The 26,155-nt window shown below is 32.9% G+C and overlaps 2 protein-coding genes across 2 annotated transcripts in view; one reads left to right on the plus strand and one right to left on the minus strand.

Annotated features, from left to right (window-relative positions):
- D12 (YEATS domain containing 2 homolog D12) overlaps positions 1 to 26,155 on the minus strand; it is a 440,970-nt gene that overhangs the window by 392,593 nt on the left and 22,222 nt on the right. The window contains exon 10 of the mRNA XM_085943032.1: positions 23,492 to 25,478. Coding sequence (XP_085799158.1) covers positions 25,346 to 25,478 — 133 coding nt within the window. The 3' untranslated portion in view covers positions 23,492 to 25,345. The remainder of the gene's footprint in view (positions 1 to 23,491; positions 25,479 to 26,155) is intronic.
- Positions 10,830 to 18,049, plus strand: Oda (Ornithine decarboxylase antizyme). The gene is made up of 6 exons (XM_085943043.1): positions 10,830 to 10,962; positions 11,494 to 11,712; positions 12,198 to 12,313; positions 13,820 to 13,915; positions 14,521 to 14,633; positions 16,291 to 18,049. Exons 1-6 carry the CDS (start codon positions 10,911 to 10,913, stop codon positions 16,451 to 16,453), a joined length of 759 nt encoding a protein of 252 aa, XP_085799169.1. The 5' UTR covers positions 10,830 to 10,910; the 3' UTR covers positions 16,454 to 18,049.

The raw sequence follows: 26,155 nt of genomic DNA on the forward strand, positions 1-26,155 counted from the left end.
GGACATGGAATTCTTAAACTGTCAACATGACAGTAGAAAAAGTAAATTTAATACGGATGGTTTTATTAGTTATAATTGGACATAATTATAATATTATTAGGTTAGTTTGGGTTAGGTTTTGAAATTCTGAATTATTCAACTGAATGTCCATTTTGAGGTTAGCTAACAAGTGTCAACAAACTATCAAAAACATACAATCGACCATTGCACGATCGATACCTAAGCACGAATCAAATCGCGAAAATACCTTTTAACAGTTATCAATATCATATTATAGTTCTAGTTTTTTTGCGCATAGTAAATGGATATGAACGTCATTGTAGTTATTGATTGGTATATTTTTATATTATAATCAATGACATTTGACACATTTGGTTAGTTTAATTAGTGGAGCGCGACCACCTATTTTGACCATAGATAATATACGTACATTTTGACCAATCCGCAAGCATTTCACACATTTAGCTTAGTTGCAAAAAATACCACAGTAGCGCTACTCACTAATTTGTCCAATGCATGAACAAGGCAGAAAAATTACTGCCGAATTCATGCACTCACCAGATATTTTGTCTAATTCATGAATAAGGCAACGGGCTTGCATTTTTCATGATTTAGGCAAAATTTAGCCCATTTCATGTAATAGTCAATTTCGCACATTCGGTAAATTAGGAAGGAATTAAGGAAGTAAATTGAAGGGTATTTCATGTAGGTGTTTCTAGTGATTTTTTGTATTTTCAAATAAATCCATTTGAAGTATTGAGTTGTCTGTACTCGGCGTCATATTATTATGAACAACACTAATTGCGACCCCCTTTTGTGGTAGCTAAATACGCATGCTACTTCTTCCCTTCTCTACAGGAAACACAATAAAAATAATTATAAAATAAAATTCTTCTCGTGAGAGCTAGAGCTCTGTCAGCCCCCCCCCCCCTTGTGGGGGCCATGCTTGGAATACATGCACATGCAGAGAGAGATATCGTCCTTTTTTGCGTAGGCTGCACATTGAGTAGCCACTATCTCTGCTGTGTACGACTCATCATAACATATGTATGCTTTACGATAGCGACAATGTTTCCCGACTACAATCAACTTTATTATCTCTTTGAAAAGCTATCTAAAGGTCAGACTAGACTCGTGGAACATGGACACGTCGTTAACTTATCGCATCATGTTTATATTATATTTAAAATTGTAATAAAATTACTAAACATGTTGACCAATAATTGCTAATGATTATTATTATTCACATCATTATTTTACGTGGCAATATGCAATGAATATGATATGTCTGGGGTTCAATACGTACATACAATGATTGTATAATAATATTATAGCAATCACTCTCAAAATGACGATTGTTTATTAATCGTAAAACAAATAATAATATCAATTAATTATTCTCCCTCATCTGGATCTCATAAATTAATGAGGATCGTGGCCTGGATAATTAAGCAGCCGGCTAGACACGCCGCTCGGGCCATTGAAGAACACGCAGGGGCCGTGTCGTTATTCAACTACATAGTAACAGTACCGAAGGGTGGAGGTAGGCTGTTAGGTTAGGCAGGGTTTAATTGATTTTTGAAAACTAACCAATATCGTCTGTGAATTGTAATGTCCACCATTTATGGCGAATCTTAACAGCCTACCTCCACCCTTCGCCGCTGCTACATAATATAGATCAGTGGTGGCGAACCTATGGCACGCGTTTGAAGAGAGAATAAAATACCAATAATGATAAATGACAGATCACATTGTATAAAATATTCAGATTGCATTACGTTTAATTTTAATATATACTTGCATAGGTCGGTCGGTCCAAGCGGCGTGGAATGCCTCTAGTTTTGATCGATTTACAATGCTCGAGACCACTGTTGTAGCGAGCGAATGCCTCATCAGTGGGTCTATTCTATGCTTATCGACCGCTAAAGTGATAAAGTGAAAAATATTATCAAACTTAGGGTAGGTTTGTATCAAAATATTAGCACTTATTGTAACAATTACACGAAGCCGGTTTTTATTGTTGCAATAAGTGCTATATGTTAACAGCACCTATCTTGCTGCTGTTAAAATATCGCACTTATTGCAACAATAAAAACCGGCTTCGTGTAATTGTTACAATAAGTGCTAATATTTTGATACAAACCTACCCTAAGTTTGATACTATTTATCAATTTAGTGTTCGATAAGTATAGAATAGACCCACTGATCGGAGCAATTCAGGTGTCAATTTGTGCTTAAATAACCAAATTAATTGATACATTAAAAAACTAACAATTTCATTTCTACCCACCAAAAATGACTGCACCAAATAAGGAACAAAAACTTGGTGAAGCTAGTAATAGTAATTCTGGCAGACTGTTTCAAAATTGGTGGACCGATATGTACGAGTATGGCGTAATAATTGTAATTGAAAAAAATGCGATAAATCTATACCCAAATCCACTACATTTTGACGCAGGGTTTTGAATTATGTGAGTGTCCTACGAAAATGAACCACACATAGACGTGCAATAGTGTGTGTTGCATCCTTCAAATACACCAATATTGAATGAGCGTCCGCGCATAAACTGAAGGCAGTTGTCAGAACGAAGGACAATCTTAGAATTATGTATTCTCGACACGTGTTCAAGTTTATCCCATATATATTCTTCCACACTCGAGATCGGTTGCCTGTTACTCCACAGTCCATACCCTTTAGGTATTTCAGTTCCCTGTATCTACTGGACTTCTATTATAATTATTGTAATATATTAAATTTTAATTGGAGCGATATAAATAAATGAATGTCCTTCATATCGCGTGTGCACACCACTGCTTGCACGTACGTAGTTAATAAATTTAATAATATAAAATGTAGACGAATTTAGCACCTATTTATTGTTTGTTTTAGTGACAACTTTGCATACAAATTGTATTTGCAACTATTAAACGTAGTGTCCTTGTGTGCTAATTACATCGTCACTGCAGATTTTCATACATTATTTTTTATTAAAATGCAACCTTATTTTATTTTATCGCAATGTAATGTTTGTTTTAATTCAGTGGGCCAACTTACGACATTTTGTTGCCAGGCAGCGGCCCATTGTCGTTGTTGCAAAACTGTGTGATTATTACTGATTATTACTGATTAGTGATTAATAATAATTATTTCTTATAAATTATAACGGTACATGTTTATTATGATTCATATGGCGGCAGTTTGTCGTTGTAAAGGACAGCATAAATGCATTGCAATATAATTTTTTATCGTAAATATTTCACTTTAATAATGTCAACATAAATTTTACTAATGGTTTTGTAAATGCGTTTAAAAATTAATAAACCTAAAAAATCTTAACACCACTGCACATGGATGTACTGAAATATGACTATATTCTTAAACATTAGATCGAGAGGTTTAAAATAATACTATTTTATCTAATAAAAATACTTTTTGCAGTCGTAAAATGTTTAAAATAAATATAAAGGATAATAAGGCTTCAAAATTATACAACTAGATTATCTACAACGTTTAAGGAATGTTCAGGCTAATGCTTTGAAAATACCATAAAAGCTCTATTTTGACCTACGTTAAGCGTCAATTACATTGAGCTTCTTTAAGAGCTGTTTGTTGGTGAATTTAAAAGCGGGCGATTCAGCTACTGCGATTTGATGATTACACACAAAACTTTCCATTCGCTGAGAAGCCAAAAGCCAGCGACTATTTTGACAGAACGTAGTACGTTTTTTTACCGGGAGGTTGCTACTGCGCAGACGCAGTAGGCCCACACGCCGGCGTGTAGCGTGTAAAGTGGACCGGCTTTCAACTTTTCTCGGTAGAGTGTTTACAACCTGCTTATTAGCTTGTTCGATGATTACACTGGGCGACTTTACAGGCAGATTGTTAATTCGCCAACAAACAGCTCGTTAAGAAGCTCAATGTAATTGACGCTTTAGGCATGTGCGGGTAAAGCCGCGTTGACACGGTCCAAGTACACTTGGATCGAGTGCCATCCAAGTGACAGCTTCATACTAATTATTCCTATCCAAGCTAACTTGGATGAGTAGGACGCGGTCCAAGTAACTTGGGTAGGAATGATTACTATGAAGATGTCTCATACGGATGGCACTCGGTCCAAGTGTACTTGGACCGTGTCAACGCGGCTTAAACATATACGAACAATACAAAATTTTACACAACATATTATAATAAAACAAAACATAGGTAACTATACAATTATAAGGAATTTAAAAAAAATATTTTTAAAATTTTTGAACCTAGTCACGTCGTGATGACGTAATCGACGGTTCTCGCGTATAAAAGTTTGAGCGCCGCCGACCTCTGACGCGATCATATGATTCGAATTTTTTGAACAGCTGGCAGTTTTGACTTGACGTTCGAATAGTATACGACAGACATTTTCTCAGTACACGAGCCAGCCGCCATCTTGAATTCGCTTCACTCCTTTGTGTGACGTTATCTTTTCGAAAGCCCTTTCCTATTTCAACCGAGATACATTATTCCAATTCGAATTTGGATACGAGTCGGTGTTTATTTGTCCTTTTTTTTATTATTTCCTCTGTGGGCATTTAGTGCGTGTTGTCGCGCCGCGTTCCAGTTTTCAGTGTAATTTGGTGCAAAGTCGCAGTTTTCCGTTAAAAATGGCCATGCTTGTATCCCAAATGCCGTTTAGTACTAATAAAAACTTAGAGACTGCTTACGGAATGGGCCCTGCCCAAGGGTAATTATTGTGCATTGATTTTTAATAATACTGATAAGTGAATTCACCCAATTCAATCGTCACGTGCTCTTCATACATTTTTTCCGTGTGATACTGATGTGCTATCTCTTCAATTACAGGGTGCCCGCTAACGTTAAATGTTCAGGATTCCTAATACTGAAGTCATTTCAAGTAGAAAAAATAAATAGTGCATTAAGCTTCAATTACACTGAGCTTCTTTACGAGCTGTTTGTTGGCGAATTTATAATCTGCCTGTAAAGTCGCCCAGTGTAATCATCGAACATGTTAGCTTGTTCGATGATTACACTGGGCGACTTTACAGGCAGATTATAAATTCGCCAACAAACAGCTCATAAAGAAGCTCAATGTAATTGACGCTTTATATTAATGCATTACTAATACTAAACAAAATATTTTACTGATTATAGGTACCTAGTTTCGTGTAAATTACACTGTAAACCTACATTGAAAAATCATGTCTCTATGTCTATGAACTATGTAAACCTTTAAAACAGAATTAATCTTTAATTAAGTAAACGTCAGTTCAGTTACTAGTAACAGGGTCTGAGGATTAAATGAGCACAAGTGACATAAGGAGTAAAAGTGTAAAAAAAAAATTGGATTACAAGCAGTTTCCACATACACCTACTCAAAATAAAATAATATATTCATTTATGTGTGAAAGGTATTCAAAGATACCTATATGGTTGTATTCCCAACATTGGGTTATATGTACTCCAATGGCTCTTCTATATAAAATGTTATTATTTTCATAAGGATGTATCTAATTTGAATGTTTTTGTCTTACCATGTACCCCGCCAAACACTGATAAATGTAAAAAATCAATATTTTTTCATGAAATAGTATCGGACCTCACTTACAGAATGTTGACTTTATCATATAATACTCTTTAAAACATGATTTGTTCATGCTAAATCATGTTTTAGTCTTTCAAAATAATAAAATCCAGATTATTTCTGATGCCTTTCCACCCTTAAGTAGAAGTTGAGTGAATGGCTAACAATCAACCTGCGACGATGACTCCAAATTGTGGCCCCATATGCCGCGACCGGGTGATTTATGGAACAGGGTGTGACCGATATTTGCAATAAATTATCTGACAGCGCCTTTCTACCTACACATTGTATGTGTATGCCATATATTTTATAATATTCCGTTGACATTATATTTTCCTTAAGCGTCAATTACATTGAGCTTTTTTACGAGCTGCTTATTGGCGAATTTAAAAGCGGGCGGTTCAGCTACTGCGACTTCATGATTACACACAAAAATTTCCATTCGCTGATAAGCCACAAGCCAGCGAGCGATTTTGACGGAACGTAGTTCGTTTTTTTACCGGGAGGTCGCTACGCTCCATAACAATGTTTCCATTAAACGTCAAAAATGTAAATTTCAAAATGAGTAGTTCGTTTTTCCACCACCATCGCTCTACTGCGCAGACGCAGTAAGCCCACACGCCGGCGTGTAGTGTGAAAAGTTGATCGGCTTTCAACTTTTCTAGGTGGAGTGTTTACAACCTGCTTATTAGCTTATTCGATGATTACACTGGGCGAATTTACAGGCAGATTATAAATTTGCCAATAATCAGCTCATAAAAAAGCTCAATGTAATTGACGCTTTAGTTACACATTGGTCCTTTGGAAGCAATGCCTTGCATTAACCACTAAGCCAATCGATAAAAAAATTGTTGTAGCAATATATTCTTAGTATTGTATGACGTTATTGTGACACATGTGTTATTTTCATCAAATTTCCTGATAAGAAACTGATAAGGAAGCTTCCTTACTTGGAATTAGTAAACTCCTAAAACAAAATGATACCTATTCTGTAGGTAGTAATAATAATAATTGGTCACATGACTAAACTATGATACACTATGTTTCAATCAATTCAACAATAATTATACGCAGGTCTTCGTTTCTTCACAATTTATAAGTAGGTACTGTTGCCACCCCATATTCGTTAATGTAATGATTTAAAAATTAAAAAGCCGTATGTGCCGCTTATTATAGTCAATGCTGTCCCTATCTTTTGACATACATAACATTGTATCGATGTATCATTGACATGTATCCATAGATCAGGTAACTCGTGCAGATTAACTATGAATTGACGATATTGTACTTAACTTGTTTTTTTTTCTCTTAAGGCGAAGTCTTCACTGAGCCTTTTTTAAAGAGGCACCTAGCGGAAAAATACGAAGCTTGCAATTTGAGACATTTTTTTGATAATTTACAATTTCAACTGTATTAATGAATAAATATGTATCTGAAAACATTAAAAATAAAAATATTTTTTATTTTAAGTCAAAGACAAACTTACAATTGTAAAAAATGTAATAAAATGTGAATTTGTTCTATCGGTCCGCACCCTATTATTACATATATTTTATGATCATATTTATTATTAAAATTTAGTTTATTAAGTTTTCTAAGCATCACCTAAGCGATTTTTGACAAATTCATAGTTTTAGTATTTTTTATATCTATTTTAAAAAACATCGATTTTTATAAAAAATATAAATGTGTATAACTTAAAATCCTTTTTATTTATATTAATTTAAATATTTTATTTATATTTATAAAAATAATTGATTTGATATAAATGAAAAGGATTTCAAGTTATACACATTTATATTTTTTATAAAAATCGATGTTTTTTAAAATAGATATAAAAAATACTAAAACTATGAATTTGTCAAAAATCGCTTAGGTGATGCTTAGAAAACTTAATAAACTAAATTTTATTAATAAATATGAACATAAAATATATGTAATAATAGGGTGCGGACCGATAGAACAAATTCACATTTTATTACATTTTTTACAATTGTAAGTTTGTCTTTGACTTAAATAAAAAATATTTTTATTTTTAATGTTTTCAGATACATATTTATTCATTAATACAGTTGAAATTGTAAATTATCAAAAAAATATCTCAAATTGCAAGCTTCGTAATTTTCCGCTAGGTGCCTCTTTAAAAAAGGCTCAGTGAAGAATTCGCCTTAATAACATCAGAATACGGCACATGAACGCTACAAATAAATGAAAGCCATTCAAATTAAAATACCACCGACGCCTGTAAAATGTTACATCATACTGACCAATGTTGACATTATGTACATGTTACTGTACAAATTTCATATTGGCTATTGTGTAAAGGATATCTCATAGTTGGGATGGCATGTTTATTCCAGTGAGCAGCAGTCGTTAACCTTTAACCCAATCTATATACATAATATTTATTATATTAACATTGTAACAATACTTTGTAGACAGTTATAAGTATGTTTTATTTAATGCAATGTAATATCTAAATCAGGGCTGGCAGACATTAATATGGATGTGTCAATAATTCAATCATTGACGAGCCGAGAATTGAAATGATATTCTGATATGAAAATTTATAAGCTTTATTTCAAACGTTGAATTATATTATATGAACTCCTGCATATAACATGTAAATATTTCATAGTATCGTATCTAATTTGTATGTCAGAGAATTGGGTAATGGTGGACATAAAAATCCTAACTTTTTGTCTTGTCTTTTTTAATGCATTCCAAAGTATATCTTAATCAATATTGTTTCTAGAGATGTGAGATTAATATGACTCATTCATTTTCTTACACTTTCATCACTCATTATTATTTGATTGTTGGAAAACAACATGATTGTTCTGCAGGGTTATCTATTACAGCTTAGTTTTGCTTATCGTTGATAACTTGGTGTGATTGTGTTTTTTAAATCAATAATAATCATAAAGAGTGAGAAAATACATAAAACATATTATTATTTATTGAAATAGGTAATAAAAATCAATTGTTTGCTTAGCTATTAGCTATTTTAATACACTCAAAATTTTCCTCCATCGATTGAGTTGATCTATGACCATCTTGAACTTAGACAATAGACAATATATTATGTTTTGTTCCATATTCAAAAATCAACAAAGTATTATCTTATTCTATTTTATGGCCTTTGATTTCAAGTTATATTTAGCCAATATTATCCTTATCTAGGATGGATGTACCTACTGCGTGCTAATTATTTTTGTTTATCATGATGGGTATTTACAATGATAAGTCGAAATTACATTAATTTATGAAATCATTGCTATTTATTCAATATGTTATATTTATTAAACTATTTGAATAAAATTAGTTGTTATACACGGATGAACATTTAGGTCAGTTTCGTATAATCATATTGAGGTTGATTATATAGGAAATGCATTAGTCGGTTGCCCTGAAGTTATTTCAGAAATAGAATGTTGAAAATGCATCCAAAACATGTTTACTGGAGGCGTTGGTGTCAAATTTTATTCTTGAAGGACACTTTAAAACTTTGTTACAATAATTATTATCATTTTATGAAGAAAACAATAATTTATTTGCCAAACATTACCTACATGTAAAATTATAAAATAGGTAAATATTGTGTAAGCCAGCTTTAAAATAATTTATATAGGTACCTACCTTTGTTCTGAATTATGTCTTGTTTGTCAATGATAAGAAAGATTACTTGGAACATAATTCAATAAACAAGATATTAAGCAAATATCAGCATTAATTTTCTTAAATATTTAATTTATTCAATGTTAAAGGAATGAGGTCTTTCAATTTATTCAAAATGTATTTTAAATAATTGTTAATTAATTCTATCATACTTCCTCTGTTGGTTTTATTGTTCTACAACTCTACACCATTTGTAAATAAATAATCAAGCAGTGACCTTACTGACCTTTGCCATTCGAAAGTAATATAAATAATATTTATCCACCCACCAAAGAAATCTTTCATAAACACATTTTTCATTAATTTATACTTATTTTTCCACAAAGATGGATCATAAACAATATTCATCTAAGCCTGGCTGATATGACGAGTATAAATACCTGTTGGATTTTTGACAATATGCACTATTTAACACTCCTGTTACTGTAATGTAACCTTAAGTTACCCAGCCCATTAAACTGCAAATATTTCACTTAAACACTTTGTCATCTTAATATTTTAGCTTTTCCTAGAATCATCAATATTACATCTAATTAAAGTGTTATTATATTCAAAATCGATGGCATTATCCAGTAAATACATATAATTGATAGTTATCCGTCAGCATAAATTCATAATCATAAATTATAAATGCACATTGCAAAGAGCGTTGTATCCCGTTGCGAACAAAAGAGTTATTTCTAAAAGTATATAGGAAAAAGAGAGACATACTCAATTGTAGGAAAGAGCTATGAAAGTGAGCAGTGTGATCGAGATTATGACCGAAAAACGAAAAACTTTTCTTCAGTAACATGTCTGTAGGTACCTACATATTATTATGTACATTGTGAACATTATGAATTGTTTGCTTAACATCTTGCTGTCTATGAACAGTCTTGTTTTTCTATGTGTTCCATTTTTAAAAATGTACATGTTGTTAATATCATTTTATGGCTTCTGAGAATGCATCTATTAATAGCTGGCCCAAGCATACTGGTGACTGGTGATAGGGTTATAAAGCCATACATAAACAGTGAAGCATTCATAATACCTATAATTAATACAGATGTTCTAGCTAGTTGATAGTTATTATAATAATATATTATTAAATATCTTTTATTTAGCATTTAAATACTGCAATGATTTAAATTATTTAAAAAAAATTTTTTTTTCAAAATTAAGCGTTTAGCTTAAATTATTATGAATTTTACTAGATATTAAGGAAGGCAAAGCGTGGTCGGTTTAATTTAATAAGTAAACTTATATATTTGTCTATGGAACTCCATTATATTCGAAAACAAAAAAAATCCTAAATATAAATGGTTGGAAAGGCTTTTATTTAGAAATTTAGTGATGATTAATGGTGCATCAATCTAATCCTGTTATCGTTTACTATAATTGTTATTGATTCTATTTTGAGACATATTTTTACACAACATAAGAAAAATTTATTTTGCAAATGTCAATATTATTTTTATGGCAACTCTGACAATTATTAATAGGTACTTATTTGTTTGTTGTTATTTCATCAGCTGTAACCCTCTGTTTTTGCAATTATAAGCAAAGAAATACGTTTAAATAATTATTATTGTCATTCTACGCAGTTGCAATTTCAATACGGTTTTTTTTTTAATACGGAGTATAAAATAGTGACATGTCCTTGAGTTTTATCTGATGATGCTACAAATTCTATTTGAAATGGTTTCCACGCAAATTAAAAAAATAGGTGTTCACATTTTTTACACAAAAATACTGTTATTGCATTCATTTCTTAGGTGTACCTTCTCAAACCTACACGATTGTGTGTGTACCCAGATAGATTCACAAGACTATTCGAAAATCTATCTTGTCGCTGTAATATTGTAGATAATTTTTACCACAATACATAACAATTCAAACTTGGGAGTCATTTTTTAATAAGAACCATAAAATAAAAACAGAAATGGTAAAAAACATCCTCGATTTAAAATACTATATCGTTTGTGGTAAATTTTCAGTGAACCGAATTTTTTATTAATTAATAACCTTGTTATAAAACCTTCATAATTTTAAAGAATATTCGTAGATAGGAAAAAATACTTCTTTTCATATGAGAATTGTATACGTATGTAATTTTTTAAGTGCTCTTCAATTAAAAATACAATTATTTTATCATAATTAAATGAATTGGCGATTGGTAGCCGTCATCAAATGTAATAAAAAGAACCATAGTAGTTCGCTTGCATAAAAATATAGAATTGTGATCTTATTTTTGCAGTACTTCAGCCAGTCGCCAGCAAGCCTCGTCAGGTGTGTCCCTGTCGGCGGGAGGCAGCAAGCGGTCCGCAGCGTCTGCGGGGGCGGCCGAGTGTTTCTCGGTTTGCCTGGGTGCCGGGCCTCTGTGGTGGTCCTGATGTCCCTGCCAAGCAAGAAGATACTCCGCCGCCCCCTTCCCCCCACCTACACCAACACTCGACTAACGCCGACGAATACCCATGTGAGTTCTTTTATTTAGTTACTCATTTCAACCTATTTTACGTATTTTCATTATAAACTTATTCACATAATGAAATTGCAATCTTAAAACAATTATTTCATATAGCCTTTGTTTGACCTTTTCTATTCCTTCCGATTTTACTATGGCAATATCTGACAGGCCACAGATTTTTAACGACACACTTTAAATGTAGAGCAAAGCTCTTCCTACAATTGCCTTAATACCGATAATTTGTGGCATAGTATTTCATAATTATTCAATCGACAGTGCCTAGTAATTTAGTTTGAAGTCGGGGGAAATACCTCTTGAAATTTGTATCTGCGGCCTGACGATCACGGTCTCATAGAGCGAGAACCGGTTAAAGCATTTCAGTGATACTGGTAATTTAAAATTTCTTCTTTCAATATTATGACAGCACGTCAGATGTTGAAATTCCACTGAGTCCGACACATAACATGCCAACTGACATATTTTTTTTGTTTCAGGGGATCTAGCTCTATGGGAAGCCGATGGGTCTCCTTCCTCTTCAAACTCGTCGACTCCCTCGACGCTGCCCTCACCGCTCAGCAGCGACACAGCTGCAGCCCAATACAGGGAAGAGGTAACCTCAACACCACCGTAGCATAGCCATAAATTATAACTGCCAGCAATCTTGCAAGTCTCTCCCAAACACAAGACAGTGATGCAACGCGACCTCCTGTCGAATCAGATAAACGTCATTGTACACCTGCCAAAGAAATTGGTGATGTATTGACGTTTAAGAAAATAATATGTGCGGAAATATCGGTTACATTATCAAATAAAATAGTACGTACTCCATGCGTGGTACGTTGACGATGTGGTGACTTTTTGAACAGCACACAAACAATATTCATGCTGTGTGCTTCAAAATTTGTTGCATGCGGGAGCAGATGTTTTTTTAACCAAAAATGTCCACTTCCTTCTTTCTCCACAAAAAGTGCCTAGTGAATAGAAGAAAATATTATGATTCTTTGAAAGATAAATGTATTTCCGTAAATAGTGACTATTTTTTCGAATCTTTGTTTAAATATTCACAGGTTTTTTGCAACCTAACGAAATAAATATAAAAAGTTAAAATGATTATGAAGAAAATATCTTAAGTGTCGGCCTTTAATGTCGTGGGTCCCAGGTTCGAATCCTGGGTCTGGCAAATACACTTGAGGCGTCTAATTACAAAAAGCGACAAGTCCACAATTCAATATTTTCGGGAAACAACGTTTTTATGTTTCAAGCTTCAATTATTTGTTTTAACGTGAGATGATTTTTCCGTTGTATTCTATGCCGAAATTAGAACCAAATGGCAATTTGTTTCAGCCCATAAACTCTTAAATGTAATAAATATAGGCAAAATAAAATTGGACTTAGCGCTACTTGTACTTCACTTTTTAATTTATCCCGCATAAGGCACATATTTCCGTGGCACTGTCATAAGTTTACCAGATGCTACAGCATGGGAGACGCCCTTTTCAATATTGAACGTTCCCTTATTGGTTGACATAAACACGCGCGAAATCAACCAAGCTTTAAAATATAATATGAAAAACGCACTTGGCGCTTTTTGTAATAAATCGAGACTTTAATTTTTTTTCGTAGGGTTATGTCGCGTTTTGGAATTTATAGATCAATACATATTGTGTAAAATTATACAAAGAATATGTGCGTATTTTTTTCTCGATTTTGACCAAATGTGGACTTGATCGCTTTTTGGAATTAGACGCCTCACTTATTGTTTTTCAGTTTGTGTTTGAGTCAGAGTATTGACCTAATAGCTTGGGCAAATGGCTAACATCCATTTCTCATAAAACAATTCTGTTAATACAAACTTCCACTCTGTGGATCATATGATCTTATTAGGATCTGATATGGTCAAAAAAAAATAATATAATTATTACTTATGTAATGTCGTTTTTCGATGCATTTACAAATTAAAGGTAATCCTTATTATCATGTATTTTGTCTGGTGCATGTTATGTTAGTCATGCTGTGTCTAGCCCAGAGGCAGGACGTCAACTCAGGATCACATTTTGTAAGATTCCATTTATATAATAAAGTGTTGTCATTTGCTAATAATTCCTGTTTTTGTCAGGTCATCGCTAAGATCGTAGAGCTGAAAGATGTGAAGCCTGTGAAGATCAACTTTAACATTTATCTGACGGAAACCACTCACAACGTTTGGGAAACAGTAAGCCATACTTCTTTTTGCAGTAGGTTAGACATGGGATCCGAGTCTTTAAAGGCTGCTCTGACTTCGAAGTCAAAAATAAGGCATCTTTTTTACATTTAATTATTTTTATTTTAAGCCATATATGTTGTGTTGATATTATTTGATATTATCGCATTATCGCATACAAAAATAAATTTGGAATTACCGAAAAACATTTAGAAAGTCGGTAGTCAATCTGTTCTCAACATGGCCACATTGAGGAAATATAAAAAATACGAAACTGCTCTGTATACCGACATATAACTTCTCTACCGAGGATGGGTCTTTGCTCGAAATTCTACCAGTATTGCAGGAGAGGAGCTTCTGCAGATTCAGAGCAAACAGGAGGATAATACCAAATATTTTTGATCCACAAGCATGCCAAATTTCAGTTGTTATTAGGATTTTTATCTATTTGGAACAACACCGTTAGCTTATAATAATTTTAAGGCATTCATTTTTAATGTTCAAACGAGGACTAGAATAAATTGTTAATACCACTAACAGATACTACGAAAATTAACAGCTATGATCGGTTTCTTGATTTTGTTTATATATTGATATATTTCATTTTTATTTGTTAGGTTCTCCATGACAACACCCTGTACATGACAGTTCCACCTGTTCTCAGCAACGGTTCCAAGGAGTCCTTCATCACGCTCCTTGAATTTGCCGAAGAGCGTCTTGGATGTGCCAGGTACAACCATCAACATCTTTTTTAATATTATAATGATACCCATTTTCCCATTTTTCTCTCACCATTCTGTGTCAAATTAAATGTTTATGGATAATGAATGTAGTGGCCCTAAAATGCGAATTTGTTTTACCCTGAAACACTGGAATAATTTAAAACTTCCATCAACTAACGTTGCCTCGCAGAAATGATATAAATAATGATTCCAATGATATAACCTTTAAAAATTTGGACGAAAGTATCAGTCTCTTGTACAGGCAGACGGAGTCGTTAATTGTGGACAATCCGAATGTATTATGATCCTAATGATATAATATATTCTTGCTGCGATTCCAATTGGACTGCATAATGCATTAACATGTAAAGGGACATACCATTTGCTGCAGGTCTATTCATAACTGTTATCACTTTAGCACGTTTCCGTTATTTTCATTCTTATAAATTAGAATGGAAGGTATTCTTCACATTAAATGGTTAGCGGCGGCTATCTCTAATTCATAATACAGTGAAAATTTAGATTAGTAGATGTGTCGGCCAAATTCAGATATGTTCGAAATGCCGAACGAGCGCCATCTAGTTGGTAATGAAAAACAAGAATTTGATATTGACATGTCAGACATATCAACATAACCTACAATTTTCTTAATCATGTCAGAAAACAGTCAGATGTTGCGTCTCAATAATATAAAATTGACATACTCTGTCTCGTTCTCAAAATCAGCACGGCTAAGCGAGGTGCTGTTCAAAGATAACACCTTTTGACAGTTCAGACGGCCTGTTGGTACAATATTATATAACTAAAAGAATAGATTCATATTTCTTTAAGGCCGTACATTAGTTGAGGCACGGTCTAAAAAGATCGATGCTAGGCATTGATATACTACTAGATGAGCAGTTCCCATACAAGTGTCATTTTAAAAGTGTACCATAAAAGATATTATGAATATCGTCTTATAATATTTCCTTGTAGGTATAATGCGTTAAGACCGATAACATGGATTCCCGAATTTCACCCGTATTGCCCTGGCTGTAAAACTAAATTTGCGTTCTTGGAATAGTGAACCTAAGGGTGGTTGCAACGCAAAGCAGACAGAGCAAGTCGTCATGCGCTGACTATTAGTTAGAGTAAGATGCAAGCTAGATCGGGCTTACCCAGTAAGTTTTAACAAAGGCCGACTCGCTGAAAATCGGGCGTCATTTTAAGAAGCATATGATTCATCCAGTAGTATATCAATGATGCTAGGCGATGCGGGGATTGCGGGTCGCGGGTGCAAATGATGCCTGTCAAACGAAATCTTATTTGTCATATAAATCCAACATACGTCCATTTTATGTTCTGTTTATTGTTCTATTAGTAACAATAATAATATATTTATTGACATGTTTTCTTTTTAAAGTAAATGGGTAACGTTTTTAGTCATCTTTACACGATTTAAGAATTAATTGGCCCGTCGCCATCACGAAGCAAAGTGACGTGCTTCTAGCTCGACGTTCTCTCACTGAATGCGAGCGAGTCCAAAATTTCGTCGCGCCTACAGTTGAAAATTATTTGCCGTTTCACTGATGCGTCACCTTAAGGGAGTTTTGAATTTAGCCGTTGGTAAAAAAAACTTACATGCTGAATTTATTTTAATTATATTTTGTCTCCTATTTTCACCAGATGTGTCCTGTGCGTGCGCAAGTCACGCTCTGACCGTGCTGCTCTTTTGCGCGCTTTCATGTTCATGGGATTCCAACTTCTGTCACCCGGAGGAGCTGAAGATAAAGGGCTTCTTCAAACGGCACGTCCCGATTATCTCTACATGGTTTACGTCATGGAGTAATTCGGAAATCGTCACTATGACAATTTCAACAAGCACTTTCTATCAATAATATCTTGTTGTATAAATTGTCATATCCGAGCTCACGATGATTTGATAAGTTTCGGTATATCAGAATTTTATTAATATTGCAAGTACAAATAACAAACTTGTTTCGAAAAGTATTGTAACGTAAAAAATACTAGGACGTATAAATAAGTTTTATAATCACGATGACTGGTGTACTGAACTTGTAAAATAATCGTGCGATTATACTCGTCGATAAATGATGAAACTTCCCTTCCCCTACCCCTTTTAACCACGTTTAAAATACATAGTATATTCACGACTAACCCCCCTCCATTTTGTGTGCGGAGTATGAAAAAAAATAAGAAAAAATACAAAAAAAATATTGAAAAATTCAATGGAAAATTGTTGTCAAAAAAAACTGATTATAATTTTAAAAAATCCAAAAAAATCTTGCATACTTATTATTATCATTGTATGTTTATTTTTTAATTGCAATAATACATAGAAGATACACAACATATTATTACATGATGTTATATTTTATCTAATGAGTATTCTCTCCTTTTCTTTCATTGTAATTTTACAAGCTTGTGGTGTCAATGGATCCCTATTATTATTTCATTTGAGACTGTTTTCAATGTTATTGCAAAACTTTGCTAGTAGATTTTTTGTATTCCGAGTAAACGTAGATTTTTTCGGTTATTCTATCTGTTTAAAAAAAAAACAGCATCTATTTTTTTAATGGAGATAATATTCGCGGTGCAGTATCAGTGTCATGTCTTGTATGCTATATTATTGTAATATAATTTGTAAAAAAAATATGGTGTCTAAACTTTATATAATTTTTTTAATATTATTTCAGTGCATTTTATTTTTTATTTTAAAAAAACTTTTTTTTAAATTTACACAACACCATCTGTGATGATTTTTTCAAACTAACATTTTTTTTGCAAATATTCATTCCTGCGATTCTATAATTTTCTTTTGAAGTTTTGACTTTTCAATTTGATATTCCTTTAACATTTACGCGTTAGTTTTTAAAATATTTTTGATAGTAGTCGTACGACGCCTTATAATTGCTAGTATAAAAGAATTCCTCTATATCATCTATTATTCGTTCTATTATTATATTATATTACTCGAGTTTTGCGATGCATAAAAATTAAATACTTAATCATTGTAGTGATTTTTTTAATTAAAAAAAACTATAATAATCTTATAGTAAGTAATTTTTCTGTTAGTGATTTCTTCTGTGAAAAAAATTGTACATTTTGATAATTTTTAGAATACAAAATATCTTCAATTTTTTTTAATTTATAAGTCAAAACAAGTTAGATTAGAAGTTTACATAATTACCTATATTGAAGTTTTTTTTAAGATAAGATACTTTAAATGTCCATATTATTTTTGAACTTATTTTTTTTTTTAATGTTTTTGAAATTTTTGTCCCATATACATTAATTTTAAATCGTTGGTAACACGAATGCTGCCGTAAAAATAGGTTTTAAATATTCGATTAACCACACAAGCCTCTGTCAATTCATTCAAATAATTTGAGTTTTTAAAATAAATGGATAAAAAATGTATAAACTGTGTACCTAGTTTTTTACCTCTGTCCCATTATACCTTCGCTCCTTGACTGTCAAATTTTTGCATTTATAGATGATGCAATTGTGTATAATGCGACTTCCGTGTCTTGGTCATCTGGAAACTAAAAATTTCTCCCGCTATTTCATGTACCTACATCTCTCAAATTACACTCTGCCTCTGTACAGTTACACATCAGTTTACTACAGTTTTATTACAAATCCCATCAGCTGCAGACTGAACAAGGAGAAACCTAATACCATCACTAGAAACTGTCCAACCTCATTACTTAACCATTAAAAATGCATTAGAGTTTAGCATCAAACTATATTATTTTTTGTGAACAGAATTTTATTAAAAAATTTGCATTTACCGCAATACGGCATACCACATACATAAATATGATAAATTACCCTCGATAGCAGTTTTGTGTATAGAATGGATGCACTGATCCTAAGATGATCGGACATGGTCAAAATAAATAATCTACACACTTTCATGACTCGATTCTTATATGGTCCAATTGGCCAAAATCAATTCTGCAACCTGCCACAGGCATAGCTGGTCGCAGTACTACAGTCGCAATGTACTATGTAGAAGTTTTTATCAATACATCTTATCTTTTTCAATATCGTCGCCGTAGATGTCAAGGGAGCCAGTCGTCCACAAAATCATAATGCTGAGAAACAGGCACAAGATTTTGTGTGACAAAAAAAGCAACATTTTTTTATTGAACTTTTTTGTTTTTAAAGATATAACGGTGAAACTTTCAACATAGAATATACTTGGTATTATCTTTTTATTATTTTGTACAAATAACTAAAAAAAAATAGTATCTTAGAAGTTATGTGTGTTATATCTCTTGACCACAGAATATTGAAATGTACAAAAAATGTAGTCAAAAGAGTTTTGTGACTTAAATCCATTGACCACTGCATCTTTGATGATTTTAAAATGCTTTTGTGTACTATACTCATTATCATCAAATTTGTGGCTTGGCTCCCTTGACATCTACGGCGACGGTATGTCAGTTGATGCACAAAAGCAAAACCTATGCAAATGCATTAATAAAACAATACAATAGTACTTCATCCACATAATTTAATAACGATCACGACACTGTCAACTGAAACAAAAAATACATTTTTACAGCTATACAGACAATTAAATGATAACAAGAATTAATTTTTCAAATCACTAAAATTTAAATAATTCATCTGTGATCAAAAATAATTTAATTTACCTATGACTCAAAGGACGCATTAATTAAAATATGTAGGTACTTCAGGTTAATTAATATAAAATGAATGTCATCAAAATTCGATGATATAAAAAACTCTCATTGTTAATTCACAATGTTTTATTTATATCCACTTACAACTGACTTTCTTTGTCTTTTGGTGACAAAAGACCAGTTTAATTCATGATTATTCAACTATTGACAAATACCCGAGAGCGCCACAAAAGAATTAGCTACTTAACCCAATGCTTACTAATTGCTTTTCAAATGCAAATTAACACTTTAATTACAAAATTAATTAAAAGGTCCCGTAAGCATTGGGTTAAGATAAGAAATGCTCGTGCTTGGATGAACAGTGACGTCCCCAAGGCAAAATACTATCTTCGAGCAGAATTAAAATGCCACCCGCTTCCATTTTTAGTCATACGCTGGCCGAGTTATATCACTAAGGCCCTCCTCCCACAGCGCAACTGAAATCTGATGGAACTCATAAACTGACCAATGTGATGCTTCGCACACGGCACTACTAAAACCGACTTGAAATAATAATCACATAACGTCAAACTGGACCATCAGCTGTTTTGTACAAAAACCGACAACATGCATGCTGCTGCGTTTACTCGAATACAATTAGGTTATTTCAATTTTGCTTATCTTGGGTTGTTAATGGTTTTTACAGCATGACACTTGTTAAGCAGTGCTACCAATTTTGGTAAGAAAATATGATTTTTCACCGAATCTATTGAAATTGGTACCATTGTTTTACGGTAACTGGAAACTTGAGAGACCGCGCGACTAGCATGTCGCGTCTCTTCGCGACCGTTTCGAAACAGAGATTCCAGTCTCACCGTCAGCGAGCCACCATTGAAATACATTAGCTAGATATTGGTTGGAATTTTAGTTTCAGTTCCGTCGGATTTCAGTTGCTCCGTGGGAGGATGGCCTAAAAGTTACATGTGAATACATAAAAATATTTTTACTTGAATCATAATGGGAAGAATACCTCAGTTACAAAATATTGAAAACGGTTGTGTTATAAAATTTACAATCACATATTTATTTAACTTTGCAGTCAGCCAATAACTCAATGCGGTTAATACCTATCCACTGGGACATATTTAATCCTTAGCTTCTCAATTAACATATATTTCTATCAAGAATTGACAATAGTTGATGTCATTAAAATAATCAACACATATCTCTTTATAATTTTGTAGAATCACAGATTTTCCTTATAATTAATAATGCTGAACTTATGTTACAACATTCATTCAGTACCCACCCAATTAATTTGTACCTACTATAGATTACATTGAATGTGCCCGCAATGGCCGTGCGGTAATGTGGCAGCTTTTAAAGTTATGGATCTCGGGTTCGAATCGGTCTGGCAAAATCACATGGTTTAACATCCATTACTTGTAAAACAAAAATCTAATACAAAACCTCTTCGTAAGTTATAAAAATAAAGTTTAATTAATAACATATTATATAAAGATTGCTTTACGTGTTTCGCTTGCTCGGTGAGCTTTATCAAGTAGAATCAATAAATAAATATTGTGTCACTGAAGAATCTAAAAGAACATATAACATTTTTTTTTATTGAAAATAATTGCATCTTAAATTATGTCTGTAAATGGGTGCATAACACTGATTTACACTACGTTTTTAAAAAATACATGTGTTTACAGGCTTTTGGATTATGTAGCGAAATAAATAATGGAATCAGATAGGTCATGGGTACATGTTTAAAGGCGACTAGGTATATTATATGACTTGTACATAATCATTAACATAATATAAAAAATATCTGATATTTTAAAGAAAAATGTAAAAAATACAAAATTAATCTTATTGGATTAAATTGGATTGGATTGGTACAGTTTATACAAATTTGTACGTAATCATTATGGTGGATTTTCATAGATGAATAGCTCTACATTATGCAGTTATTACTATTTAATTAGCACATTTAAATAACATGCTAATAGTATCTAATGCCGACACGGCAGCCGTGTTGTCAGCGCTGTATGAGTTAAGAAGAAAAAAATTATATACCATTGGTTTCCAAAATTTACGTTACTACGTGTAAAAAAAAAATGGATTTTTTACACGAAATTTAATACATGAAGCAATACAGAATTATAGTTTAAACTTTTCGCATCCCCCAGCTTGAGAATTGCTAATGTAGATTCCTCAAGGTTTTTAGTGTGGTTGCATTGGTAGCCATATAAAAATGAATATTCTGCATGTTGGTGCATTAAAATATGCCAGCTATAAGCTTGTGTTTCATCCAGAGACTACAGATAAAGGGACGGCTGAGATCGGTCTGAGACGCATTATGCAGTTTTTTGGACATATTGTTCGGCGCGGACCAAATAACCTGGAGAGAGATGGTTTTGGGTGGCCGCTACGGAAGGCGAAGAAAAGAAAATGAAGAATGTCAGCGCACTGGACAATTACAAAAACACCCAAGCTTTGAGAAAATCACATACAGTAAAACCTCGATTATCCGAATTGGTGATGCACGAATTCTGAATAGTCGAAAAAATAATAAAACATTTATCTAGTTCCAGCATAAACTTTGTCAGCAAACAGCACTTTTTTGAAAAAATTTTCCTTACTGATTATATAATTTAAATTGTACATTTTTCTTATAATCAAATGAAACTGACAATCAAAACTCTGGATAACTGAGGTCCTACTGTACAATATCACAATGAAAAATCATAAAAATTATTTAAATATGCCAAATTAATTCGGGGGCTTAGGGTGACAAGGGCGAAACTACAATAATCACGGTTTTGAGTTAAGCATTGAACTGGCTCCGAAAATCACTTTTATTACATCATTATAAAGGTAAAACCTTACACTCTCAACTGTAGTTTTTACTGATAAAAATAATATGTCTTAAGGAGAAAATCACTTAAAAGAAGACTGTTTTTGTGTTTATCTCAAAACCATTGTTTTGTCGTTTCGCCCTTGTCACCCTAAGCCTCCGAATTGTAATATGTGTAAAAAAAGTGGAATTGACGCTGTCGAGCTGGTAAATTTCAAGGTAGCCTAAAACTCATGTCATCCTTAGGCTTTCTTGAAAAGTATTAATTTTAGACGTGTTTTCCTTTTGCACACAATTGTGGTAAGGTCCCAAATATTTATGTATCGTACGACAGTATATTATTATTATGGAACAGATGAATCACTATTTACAAGCAAATAAAGAACTAGAAAAATATATTACAATATTCATTAGATCCTATGACATTCTTGTTAAGTAACAATTGAACAAAAAATATATGATTTAATTAATACCTTCATAGAAGATATAAATTAGAATTTAATGCATTAAATAAAGTAATAAGGTTATAAAATATTTGCCAGCAGGGGCTCAATTTTTTAAATAAGCAGTACAATACAGTGGAACCCCAATCTACCATTCTCGCATTAATCGTTTTCCCGCACGGATCGTTCATTTTTGAAAGTCCCGCCGAACACCCATAAGAACAATGTTAAATAATCCCGTATTAACCGTTCCCCGATTTATCATTTTCCTCGATGTATCGTCTAAATATTATGGTCCCGTCACAAATATTATCCTGATTGACCATTTTTGTTGAATATTTTTCATTTAGCTTTCGTAGAATTGTTTATGAGACATACTACAGACCTTTCAGTCAGGTTCATGAATTTTTATAAGTCGCAACTAAAATGCCCCCATGAAGAAAACTAGAACTAGCTGAGAAACTGAAAATAAATCAAAAAGTCGAAAAAAATCCAGGAGAAAAACGATTTTTTTATTTTTTATATATCCCACATTCATCGTTTTTTCTTAGGGTCCCTTGAAAACCGTAGAATCGGGATTTCACTGTACAAGATATTGCTGATATTGTTTGTAAGCAAGTATATATATATATATCATGTACATGATATATATATGAATACGTGTATTAATTAAGGCGCTAAGTACCAAAAACAAAAAACTGACATTTTTTTAGAAAAGTGTTCTACATACTAACGCCAATAACTTCAACTATGGTCTAAGTGCCTCAAGCAAGTCAAAAAAATACAGCAAAATATTTAAACCTGTCGACATTGTAAGTCCGTTGGCCTGTTTTATTTATAATGGTGTAAATAGCACTACAGTGGTCAACCTCATTCAATATAAAATGGCTGACGATGGTGTGTTGACACTTGCGAGTTCTTAATACCTAAAATTATAGAAGCTGCCGTAATTGCTTCACACTGTGAAACCACATTTTTCAAAAGGTCTGCTTCATGAAATTTTACTGCAATGACTCGGTATTTTGTAACTACAGGCAATACTACTTTTTGGTACTTAGAGCCTTAATTAATACACGTATTCATATATACTTGCTTAAAAACATGAAACAGCTTAAAAATAAGTATTCTACTTTGAAGGGTGTCGGATAATGCCTTGAAAATTTGGTGTGTGCATTTATTATGATTGCGTAAGATTTATATTATATTTTATCAATAAATGATTATTTTATACAACCGCTGCTTTCAGTTGTGGTTGTGTAAATTGAAGCACACATAAAACTTTTTCATACAAAACTGATATTAGGTGATTTTCTTTTATGGTTCATTTGAAAAGTTGGACCTCAGATATCATTATACTTTGAATTCAAAGATCAAAACAACATAATTATAAAACCTAATCTTCGTTATGATATTATTGGTACATCATTAATAGAAAAATCAACAATATGAATTAATTGTAAGAAAATCATTATGCACATAATTATAAAACCTAATCATTTTGTTATGATATTACTGGTACATCATTAATAGAAAAATCAACAATATGAATTAATTGTAAGAAAATCATTGTCTCTTCAACAATAATTAATGGTTGAATGAGAAAGAGGTACAAAATATATGAGTACCTATAAAAAGAGATAAGCGCGAGCCAAATTGAGGTGCATGTCACCTACTGTCACGGCGAAAATTTAGTCTATGGTTTCGTCATTTTGTAGAATATTTTGAACGTGTACCATCTCCGTAAATTCACTGATGAAGAGGGCCTACAATAATGTATTTGTAATTTGAATTATTATTAATTATTCATGCTAATTTCAATTACTTTTAACAGTTTCTACGTGTGCGTACGTTAAAATACTTATGGCATGACATCCATAGATAATATTTTGAAAAGAACCAAACCTGCAGACCATAGATAATAGACAACATTTTTATCAAAAATACATAGTGCCAACCGCTAAAAACAAAAAATCGTGATTTTGACATGAAATTCGAAAAGTGTAGGCATGTGGAATATGATAAAAACGTCATGCAGGTGTCTATGCAGTGCAGTTCAACGTAAGGTGACCTCATTGATGTTTTAGTGATTATGGCAGATTTTGCGAAATGACAATGTTCGTTTAAAGGTTCAAAATGTGCTACGGGATGGGAGCATCAAGTCTGATAACATTTTAAACACCAAGAACAACGACATTACACACTTTTTTTCCGTAGCGGCAGCCCGTGACAGTAGGTGATATGCACCATGACATGCACCTCAATTTGGGTCGCGCTTTAGGAGCAGCTTTCACATCACACCTATTATGCATGAAAAGATTTTAAAAAATGTAATTGCATTGTATGAAAAGCTATACATCTATCATTAAATTACACTGCATAGACTTCTGTGTACCCCACCCCTTCAACCAATAAAAATAACAAAAAGAAAAGCCACTATTTTTTTAGAATAGTAATAATGGATTACATGAAAACAAGACAGCATTTGCAGAATGTTGCAAATAGTTACATAGAATTTACAATTGTATATTTTACTTTATTGTCGATTTACTTCAACTTGACTACTTATGCTAATTTGATAATTTTAATCTCCCATCTCCTCGATTATGCAATAAAATTAATTTAATCTCTGCTCATACAATTCATTGAATTATTCTTACCGCTACAACTAAAGTACGTACTTAAAGATTAATCGGTGAGTCGGCAGAGAAATAAACAATCACATCGTAAACCTTGGTGAAATCATTTGAAAAAGTCACTAATTTGTCACTAGGTTTCAACCTTTAAAGGTTTCCGTGATATTTGACAATCTCTGATCCAAGACCGCTATTAGTCAACAGATCCAGCTCCTTTCTTCCCAATATTGCTTCGTAAACATGCCGTAAGGAGACTGTGTGAACTGCACCAGTTTCCGTTCTGGAATTAGAATAAAAACAGAATTAAATTCAAGCAATTATTACACTTTTCAAACGAAAGTGCTGTTTCATTATCGAGATTCTTTTGGTTGTAGACATATCAACTTCTTCATGCTAGAAATATCTTCCGAGCCAAAGACATTGCACTGTAACTAAAGTGGGAATTTTATGAGCCATTAGTACGAGGGTTGTCCAAGAATTAAAGACCTTTATTATTTTTAAAATCACGAAAATTTTATTTTTATAAATAAAGCGTACGAAATTTTAGGTTCATATCCGCACTTGGTGAGCCGTGGCACTAGGTCCTTGATTCCCTTGTCGTAGAACTCCAGCGGCGCCGTCCTCAAAAATGTTCTCACCTCTTTCTCCACGTCCTCATCGGTCTCGAAGCGTTTTATGGCCAAATGTTGCTTCAGGTAAATAAAAAGATGGAAATAAGTCGGCGCCAGGTAGGGATGACGGAGGACATCCCATTTGAATGAGTCCACAAGGTTCAAAAAGACCTAAGCGCTTTTCAAACAATGTTGTTTATGGGCTTCCGTCAGCATTTTGGGCACCCAACGAGCACACCTTTGCATACCCCAATTTTCTTCTCAAAATCGTTTAAATCGGTAAACTTACTAACGTCTGGGATCAAAATTGCGACTTCACGGACTGTCAGACGGCGATCTTCACGAA

This window comes from Rhyacophila brunnea, unplaced genomic scaffold (assembly GCF_057557595.1).
Source record: "Rhyacophila brunnea isolate RB1 unplaced genomic scaffold, BYU_Rbru_1.0 scaffold_15, whole genome shotgun sequence".
NCBI lineage: Eukaryota > Metazoa > Arthropoda > Insecta > Trichoptera > Rhyacophilidae > Rhyacophila > Rhyacophila brunnea.

Excerpts from the sequence above, each read along its gene's own strand:
- Oda (XM_085943043.1), top strand. The coding sequence starts at position 10,911 with ATGATGCTACAAATTCTATTTGAAATGGTTTCCACGCAAATTAAAAAA. Across the intron at positions 10,963-11,493 it reads CACGCAAATTAAAAAAATAG|TACTTCAGCCAGTCGCCAGC; the intron begins GTGTTCACATTT and ends TTATTTTTGCAG. Across the intron at positions 11,713-12,197 it reads TAACGCCGACGAATACCCAT|GGGATCTAGCTCTATGGGAA; the intron begins GTGAGTTCTTTT and ends TTTTTGTTTCAG.